Source organism: Panthera onca, chromosome A1 (assembly GCF_046562875.1).
Source record: "Panthera onca isolate mPanOnc1 chromosome A1, mPanOnc1 haplotype 2, whole genome shotgun sequence".
Taxonomy (NCBI): domain Eukaryota; kingdom Metazoa; phylum Chordata; class Mammalia; order Carnivora; family Felidae; genus Panthera; species Panthera onca.
Window position 1 is genome coordinate 116,619,895 of NC_138339.1, and position 9,725 is coordinate 116,629,619.

At 49.5% G+C, this 9,725-nt stretch overlaps 1 protein-coding gene across 2 annotated transcripts in view; it reads left to right on the forward strand.

The window, feature by feature from the left end:
* Window positions 1–8,912, forward strand: part of DPYSL3 (dihydropyrimidinase like 3) — a 113,944-nt gene extending 105,032 nt beyond the window's left edge. For both annotated transcript variants that reach the window (XM_060635800.3, XM_060635802.3), the window contains exons 12-14: window positions 993–1,172; window positions 3,864–4,026; window positions 5,596–8,912. In XM_060635800.3, coding sequence (XP_060491783.1) covers window positions 993–1,172; window positions 3,864–4,026; window positions 5,596–5,684 — 432 coding nt within the window. In that variant the 3' untranslated portion in view covers window positions 5,685–8,912. The remainder of the gene's footprint in view (window positions 1–992; window positions 1,173–3,863; window positions 4,027–5,595) is intronic.
* The last annotated feature ends 813 nt before the right edge of the window (window positions 8,913–9,725 follow it).

Below are 9,725 nucleotides of genomic sequence, written 5' to 3' on the forward strand. Positions count from 1 at the left end.
CGTGATGGCTGAGGCCCGCGACCTGGTCGTGGTCCCTGGAGAACTGGCTTGGAAGCTTTCCTTAGACAAGTGGTACCCATCACTCCCTCTCACGCTACACCGGCCACAGCCAGTCCTGGGCTTCCCCTCACCCCAGGAGGGCAGGCAGTGCAGTGATCCCCTGTACCTAGAAGGAGAAAGAACAGAGAAAAACTTGAACAGCACTGACACCGTCCTCATGAGGACTTTCACGTGGAGGTAATAATTAAAGCCCGGTACCTAAGGGAAAGGGCTTAATCCTTGTTAGTAAAAAGAGTATTTTTAAAGCATTTACGTTTCAGGCAGTGGAGCCTGCTTTTTTAATTCCCGGAATCTCCATAATAGTCTTCTACAGGTAGACACTGTTACCATCCCCGTTTTATAGATAAGGAAAGGGAGGTGCAGAGAAATTAAATAATTTATGCAGCAAGTAAATGGTGAAGTTCGGACACACACCCCACAACTGGACTCCAAGCCGATGTCCTTAACCCTTTACGGTAATGCCTTGCACTTGTTGAATAAATGAAGGTAGTAGAGAGAAATACCATCTTGGGAGGGGATGGCCTTTGTTTAGACATTGAGTCACATCACATTATTCAGTTCCGGGCTAGTGGAGACCTAAGGGTCATCCAGCCCACCTACTCACCCACCCCGTACAAGAGTGCCAAACACAGCATCCCCGAGAGTTCCCGAGCTTCTCTTTGAGCACCGCCAGTGACAAAATGTACTTCTGCATGAGGGCCTTACCAAAGACTGATGCTTGTCTATGCTGGCAAGTCTAGTCTGTACTGTCTCCCCCTGGTGGCTTGTGCCCATGAAGAGCTCACAGATGGCGTTGTAAGCTTTTCCTGGCTTCCCTGGTGCTTTGGCCATAGTGATGCCAAAGGCAGGGTCCCAAGCACAGGAAAACCACGTACCTCTCCGCCCCATCCTGTGCCCACAACTGTGGCTTTGCTCCTCACCCCCGTCTCTAGGCTGCAGAGTATAACATCTTTGAAGGGCTGGAGCTGCGTGGGGCTCCTCTGGTGGTCATCTGCCAGGGCAAGATCATGCTGGAAGACGGCAACCTGCACGTGACCCAAGGGGCTGGCCGCTTCATCCCCTGCAGCCCTTTCTCGGACTACGTCTACAAGCGTATTAAAGCTCGGAGGAAGGTGAGAACAGCTGGTGGAGCCTGGGGGTGGGGGAAGGGGCTTTGCCCCATTCAGGCACGGGGATGGTACCCAGGAGATCAGGAGGGCTCTGTGTGCTGTAGACCTTCCCAAGGAAATTCACAGCAGTGTCCTCTTCCCAAGGGACAACTGCACAGATGTAAGGTACTATAAACTGGGGGTTTCCAAAGCTTTTTTTGGCCCAGGAAACCTTTTTTTCAAATGACTTTCCTCCACGTTTATAGTACTTTTAATTAAAATAATTTGAAATTATAATAATTGAAAATAATGTTTATATGTATATTTTTAGGTTTTTTTTTTTTTTTATAAAAGTTTATTTATTTTGAGAGAGAGAGAGCATGCATGCACAAACACAGGAGGGGCAGAGAGAGAAAGGAAGTACCAAGGAGGTTCTGTATTGTCAGCCCAGAGCCCAATGTGGGGCTTGATCCCATGAACCATGAGGTCATGACCTGAGCCAAAACCAAGAGTTGGACACTTAACCGACTGAGCCAACCACAAGCCCCAATGTTATATAGTTTTAGAAAATAACTAAGGCTTACAGTGAGAATTAGCAGTCCACACCCACCCCTCCTGGTCCCATCTCTTCCATTGTTGCTCTAGAGGCCAAATGTTTGTAACTCTTTTATCTAGTTGTATGGTTCACATAAAACCTTGTGTATGTCCCTGGTTTCATAGACAGGTAGAAAAACAGATATGCAGACACCTATTTCTTCTGTATGTATCTACCTACCTACCTACCTACCCACCTACACTTTACAAACCAATCAGCTCCATTTGATATAGGGGTGAGGCCCAGAACCCTGTTTTTTTTTTTTTTTTCAGCTCCTGCTATCCCCACACCAATCACAAGGTCACCTTCCAGTAAGGTTTGGACTCCACAGAGCAGGGTTAAATCAGCCTTGGGATGGGGTGGAATTTTAGCCCTGGTTCCAACTTTGTTAGAAGACACACGGTCATGCGTGCACATGGGATGGGTCAGAAGGAGTCATGATGGTGAGGTTGGGGGCTGGAGGCAGGAGTTTGGGCACACACCACGGTGGCCATTAGAGAGAGGCTCACGGAAATTCCATATGCAAGCACCCCATCCCTCTCCCAGACCCCCCAGTGATCCCGCCGACTGGTCACCCAGCTCCCAGGGGAGGCTTCCAGCCTCCCCACCAGAGGCAGCTACCAGCCCTGTCAGTGAGGACCAGCTTCTTCCTGCCGGCCGGAAGTCTCCCTCCCTGAGGTCGACCAGCTCCTTCCGTTCCGCTCCCGGCACGCACACAGAACGAGGTGCACATCTTTTAGGGCATGTGTGTGTTTCCCGACTCCTCTGTCGTGTAGTCTCAATATCCCTGTAGCCTCCACTATTTACTTCATGACCACGTTTTAAATCCCTCCACCATTCTTACCTCTTTATTAATGATCGTTTAAAGTTACGTGGGATGGAGTAAAATTCCACACTCCAGGTTTGGCCTGATAAGAGGACAGAATGAAACCCAACCTCCCATGTACATCATGTCTTGATTTCCATTAATGTGACTTAGATTCTGCACCCAAAGAAATGTTGATGGTCTGGAGGCTTTTCAGGGAACACGGAAATAGAGACGGCCCCACCCGAATCGTCAGCACCTGCAAACGTGAAGAGCTTTGCCCCTGTGCCTGCACTGGGGTTGTGAACACGGGGCAGGGAACACGGGGCAGGAAGGCTCTGTGGTAGAGCCCGCCCCGCACTGTTGGGCTCCTCTGGCAGCCAGTGGGAGGACATGGGTGGAGGTGGTGTGTGTCCCATAGACAGTGAGCCGGCTGGGGGAGGGGAAAGGTTTTGTGTGACCCTTCCCCCCAGCTCCTGGCAGCAGGCCTAGCACAGCACACACCCACGGCTGGTGTTGCTGGCTGGCTGCTCAGTTCCAGGTCGGGTTCACAGCCACAGCCAGAGGCCCGTGGATCAGACCACAGGATCCTCACTTCGAGGCTTGGCACCTCTGCTCTGTGCTAAGGAGCGTGTAGGGGGAGCTCCCACGGGATCTCACATCTAACAGCACTTACAACCTTGTCCCAAACTGCTGCCCTCCCTGCTCCCTCTGCTCTGGTGTGCAGGTGGTCCTTCCGTCCTTAACCTTTCCTCCCACCTGCTTCCTCTGCTGGGAACGCTACCTTCCACACTGGTCCTCTGCACCTCACAGCCTTCTCCTTCCCTCAACCCCAGCTGCACAACACAACAGGCTCCTTTGTTCCTTAAGGGTGAGGCTAACCGGGGGCATCTGGGTGGCTCAGTCGGTTAACCATCCGACCTCGGCTCAGGTCATGATCTCACAGTTCATGGGTTCGAGCCCCGCGTCGGGCTCTGTGCTGACAGCTCGGAGCCTGGAGCCTGTTTCAGAGTCTGTGTCTCCCTCTCTCTCTGCCCCTCTCCTGCTTGGGTTTTCCCTCTCTCTTGTCTCTCAAAAATAAATAAACATGAAAAAATACTTTAAAAAAGCAAAGCCTACGTGTTTCAAGAGGTCTCCACTGACCTGTTGCACCGTCACTCTGTCCTCACACCCCTCTTATGTTCCTTCTTTCCTTCAAATAACTCCATTATTTTCTGGCTCCCATTACACACTTAATTCACTCATTTATCTCAGCTACCTGGCACAGACCTTAACTGCTGACAGAATAAAGGGTGACACGCTTTCTCTGCTGCAGATGGCAGACCTGCACGCCGTCCCGAGGGGCATGTACGACGGGCCAGTGTTTGACCTGACCACCACTCCCAAAGGGGGCACCCCCGCAGGCTCCACCCGGGGCTCTCCCACACGGCCCAACCCGCCTGTGAGGAACCTCCACCAGTCGGGATTCAGCCTGTCCGGTGAGTGGATGGTGCCGGAGGGTGAGCAGGGAGGAAGGAAAGGGACAAGGGAGGACCAGCCGCTACAAGCTGGCAGGACACCTGTAGGGAGAGGGTGCCTGGAGCAAGCAGGAAGCTCTGCCGAATCAAGAGAGTCCTGCTGAGAAGGCAACTTAAGGGTCAGGTTTAAATGATGACCGGGTCTGCTTAGACATCACACCTGGTGGGGTGGGGGCAAGATGTTTTCCATTATGAATTGAGGGTGATTTTCCACAGGAGATGGTGGGAGCTGTGTATGGAGGTGTTCTGTCTGTTTGCCCGGGGTTAAAGCTCAGATGGCAGTAGATTCTTCTAACCTGGCATATTTATTTATTTTATTTATAAAAAATATATTTATTTATTTTTGGGAGAGTGCAAGTGGGAGAGGGGCAGAGCCGGGGGACAGAGGGTCTGAAGTGGGTTCTGCGTTGACAACAGCAACCCTGATGTGGGACTTGAACTCATGAGCCGTGAGATCATGACTTGAGCCGATACCAGACGCTTAACCAACTGAGCTGCTCCGGTGCCCCTAACCTGGCGTTTTTCCTCTCCTCTCCCCTTTCTCGTAATAATGATAGTGCTAGAAGTAGATGCTGTTGATTAAGTACTTACCCTGAGGTAGCCGTACCATTCACCTAGTCTTTAAGAATGGATATTAGCAGAAAATAATTATCTACTTGCTCCATAACCAGTAGTCTTAAAGAGGGGAGAAAAATAAATGGAGATTTGCGTGTCTATGATGAACAATCGAAGTGTGAGGGAAACAAGACGAGAAGGGACAGGGACAGGTAAAGAGGAAACAGGTATCGGGGAAGAGGAGTAAGGAATGGCAGAAGCAGGAGAACAGAGGGTAAAAAAAATCGAGGGGGAGACAGAGACAGGGGAGGGAGGCAAAAGGAAAGGGCTGAAAGTTTGGAGGTGACGTCGCCACAGGTAAGGTTATGTTTGTCACAATATTTGTTGCCAGTGTGGCTGCCATTTTGAATCGCTCCCTGGCTGACGTCATCCTTAAAATTTCGGCAGCTTCTCTGTGAAGGACACGAGTACGTGCACATCAGGGTTTCCTTTTGTGCTGAGGCTGCAGGGGCCCCGACCCTCACCAGGCCAAGCTGTGACACCTTGGGCAACTTGCCTCACTTCTCACAGCCTCAGTCACTGCCTCTGTGAAATGGGGATAATAACAGTAGCTTCCTCAAAGGATAGTGGTGAGGACAAAGTCCGGTATCTGAGGATACAAGGACACATTCCTTGTCGCAGCGGATGTAAGCAGTGATTTCTCCTACCTTAAGGAATGCTTTTCTTAAGTATCATTTTTATGAGGCTGAGACGGTATCTATAAGAACCTAGCTTTTCCTGGTGGAGACGGGATTCCAGGGGACGGTGGATATGAAATGTCTGGAATACTTGACAGACCAGAATGGAAGTTTCTTGGGAGACGAGGCCAGGAAGGCACTTGCCAGCTGACACTCCGAAAATTAATCCAGTTTCTCTCTTGTCCACACCCCGCTCTCTCTCCCTTTTCTCTTCCTGGGAATGTCTTGCCCACTGCAGGCACCCAAGTGGATGAGGGGGTCCGCTCCGCCAGCAAGCGCATTGTGGCGCCCCCTGGAGGCCGTTCTAACATCACGTCCCTGAGTTAAGCGACCCCTCCCCAAAGAGAGGGGCAGAAGCAAGAAGAGATTTTCTTGAAGCCAAAATGGTACACCGATATTTAAGAAGGAAAGCGAATCCAAACAGTTGTGATCTAAAGAATCAATAAGCCTCAAGCCTTATGTTTCTCCAATGCTACACTCGCTTGCCTAGCTTTACGAATATTGCTTTTGTTTTCTGTTTATGCATAGCCTTGATTTGTTGGACCCTGCCTCCCCCCATTTACATGCATGCAATCAGGCTACTAAGGTAAAAGAGTCTGCTATATAGTGTTGAGAGCGTGTGTAGTGCTGCATCTTATGACAAGGGGACAGACAAAGCTGGGATGCCAGGAAAATCAACTAAAGGGACGTGGTTATTTGGGGGTGAGGGGGTGGGGGGAGGCCAGAGCGAGGCGGAAGGCTCAGAGGGCCTGGGGGAGGGTGTGTCCGGGGGAGGCGGGGGGCGGGAGGGTGAGCATAAAGGGGCTTGTGTATTGTGTCGATGAAGCACGGTTATTTCCATAGAAGGTGGCCACCCCGGGGCAGCCGTTACTTCATCAGGGTCCCCAGGGTCTGCGGAGAAGGCAGGCAGGCAGGCAGTCTTCAGGTTCCAGACTTTGTCACATCCCCTCCTAGATTTTATTCCTTTGAACCTTTTATTAAAACACCAAAACCCAAGCATTACTTTCACCTGCCCGATCGTGCCAGTGTGCGGGGTGGGGGAGCACTTTCCCAGCGTTGCTTCCCGATTCTCTTTCCCCGGCTGGGAAGGAAGAGAGGGGATAGGAGACCACCCTTCTCCTCCTCCGTCCTGCCGGCCTCTTTGGTGCTGTTAAAAGGCAACAGCTGGGAGTGCACATAGGCCCCCGAGGCGGGTGGGAGCAGCCAATCTCACGCACCTCCCTGTAAACGTGCTGGAGGTCGCCTCTCCCCTTGGCTGGCGAAACCCAGAAGAGCCACGTGCATCCGGCGTCCCAAGTTAGGACGAGCCGAGGTGGGGCCCGGGAAGGGCTACTCTTGCTGGCGGTGAGTGGCTGATTCTTTCCGTCTGGGGATCCAGGCACATCCGTGATTGAATAGGATTGTTCGTTTGCAAATATATGCGCTTAGGTGTTCTCGAAGTTTTGCAACCAACAGGTGATCTCAGCTGAGATGGGAGCCACGGGAGCATTTGGGAAAGCGAGTCTCTTGAGCTGGGGGAGCATATCCTGGGACCGTGGGTCTGCTTTTCAGGTCTGAACCACCTGTCTCCCCTTCCTTTAGCACATCCTCCGGGGGAGCTTTTTGTTTCCCTCTAAAGTCTCCCAGGGTGAGTGGAAGTGACACGCAGTCTTGGGTGATGCGTGGAACCCCATGTGCGTTTTTCCCCATCCTGCTGCTTCTGCAAATTCAATTTTGGAGCAAGTTCTGTGAGCCAGATGAGTATCTGTGGAACCAAGAGGCCCGTAGGCAGAATAAGTATATTCACCCTGGGATCGGACTTCTGTGCTTGGGGGATTCAGCTCTAGAACCCATAACCCTGTGTACCGGGTGCTTTGAAGAAACGAAGAGCAGGCCTCACACACCTGGCCATGATGTCTGACGGCAGGTTTCAATAAGCTGAAGACCAGAGAAAAGGGGACGACATAGGACTAAATATATCCAAGGAAGAGGATCCCCCCCTTAGCAAGCCAATTATTGTTCTAGTCATGAAAAGGATCATTTCTCCTCCTAATAAGGAATCTTGCTATTTTAAGGCTTTTTCATGGTGCCTTTATTTTAAAGGAAACTTAGGGGGGAGCATGTACCTTTTCCTTTAGAACTCAAAGATTTAAGGGCCTTTTGCAGAACTCAGAATGACGGTTTTGCGGGCAGAGGGAGATGGTCAGATCTGAAGCATGTACACTATTATACCGCAGGGGTGGGCTGGGCGGTCTGAGGTGTTGCAGTACCAGCCACAACCACCAGATGGAGGAAAAGACAAACTAGTGGGCTCCTCTTGTGTACCATCTGCTACTGTTAAGTTAGCAGTTACTGTTACTTAAGCTGTTCTGTTAGCTACTGTTAACTTAGAGTCCAGCCCCTCCCTCCTTGACCTCTCTATGCCATGAAAATAACTCTTGCATGGCCAAATGGGTCATCTGCCCTGGGACTGCTGAATGAAGCATTCAACCAGAACTTCACATTCTACACAAGCTTTCTGTGCTGTGGAAACAACCACCTCTGATGCCTTCATGATGGGCAGCATGATCTGGGGAAGCCTCTCTTTCTCCACTTACTATAAGTAACTTCCTAAGCACAGAGATTCCTAAGAACTTCAAGAAAACTCCCTTTATTTGCATCACTTTGATTTCTTGAACCTTGTCACTTTAGTTAAAATTATGTTCACCTATGTCCTGTTCCATAAGACACATCAAAGAGCTCTCCATATACAAAGGGTTTAGGAAGAGAACATGATGCGAGTTGCATCCCTCTCAGAGTTCACACCATCTCATCCAAGAGTGGAGGCCATGCTGGACCTTCCTCTCCTGCCCAAGCTTTCCTTTTTCCCTCTCTTCTCTTAACCTGGCCCCTCTCTAAAGATGGCCTGCCTTCCCCCAACCTTCTCCCATTGTTCCTCAACCCAGGTGGCCATCATCTGAGTTCTGGGAGGGCCACCATCTTGGGTAGTTGAGAAGGTATTGGTGGAATCGTTAAATCAGCCAACCCGGCAGAAGTATTCTATTTCTATGTTTTCTAAAAATGGCAGTGTTGTTGTCAGCACCAAAATGGGTTTTCTTCAAAGACCAGTCACCCTCTGGCCTTTTTCTTCATGCCTACACCCAGAGAGTCATGCTTTGCTGCAAAGGCCTTAATCCTAATCCTGGACTTCTGCTCACCCCGAGAAGCCCTTTCCAACTAGGTTGGTTGAGCCCTGACTTTGGTTCTTGCCACAAGCTTCCCAGGCCTTCTCTCCCCTAGAAAACTCCAGCTTGAGTCCCAGATATACCCATGGGCTGTCCTCGGCAGCCAGCATTCATTGTAAAAGTTCCCTCCTTGGAAAATGGTGTGTGGGTGTTCAGTTCTGTGTCTGGTGAAAATGAACAGACCGTAAATCTCCCTGTGATCTGTGGTAGCTGTGAGGCAGCTCTGGGACGTGAAGAGCTGTTTGGTTTGAACCGTGAAGAAAACTGTGTTTTGAGTTTAGCTGAGATTAAAGAAAAAGTTCATCAAGTGACTGTTAATGTACACCTGGTTATTAAAATAACTATGAAATTACAGATGTTGTCCAGTTTTCTTCTGTGTGCGATGGGCCATTTCACTTGCAGTATTAAAATTGCGCGGTAAATGGAAATGGTTAATGAGGCGGGCAGATCTGATGAAAACAAGAGGTTTCCTGAGAAAATGTGGGGGGGGGGTTTCTGTGTTTTCAGTTGAATTTGAGTTTTTGTTTTGGCTGCAGCGTTTGATGACCGTTATTGAAACTTAGGAGAGTAAAGTTTTGTCTGTGGATCATCAAAGTTGGTATTAATGTAAAAGGCATCGCCATCTGAGATAAAGTCTGGCTGAGTCCAGTACAGATCCTGAAAGGGTTTCTTTCATTTGTTTTTTGGTCACCCCCATAAAGAATTTCTGCTTCTCCCTAAAAGCCTAGACTTGGAGAAGATTCAAACCAAGCATTTCCCAAAGTATATTCTGTCCCATACTGATTCCAGGTTGTCTAAGGAGTGTTGGAAAGGATTATTTACTAAGTGTACTCCTCTGAGAGACTTAAGATCCTGTCATCAAATTCAAGGCTATGAGAAATCTTGTCAGTCTTTGAAAATTTGTCCAATTCAAGATTCTCAAACTTTGACTGCTGAACCTTCTATATCCTCTTTTAACATCCCAACCAACTTCTTAGGCTAAACTCTCTTGGGGAAACACTCCTGTATCAAATTCCACATCGTATGGGATGCTTTTCATTGGAAATGGCAGACTATCGTGTACACAAATTTTTCTTGAAAAGGGTATTTTTTAGAGAGTCCTTTTTTTAAGGTTTTATTTATTTTTGAGAGAGTGCACGAGCAGGGGAGGGGCAGAGAGAGGCGG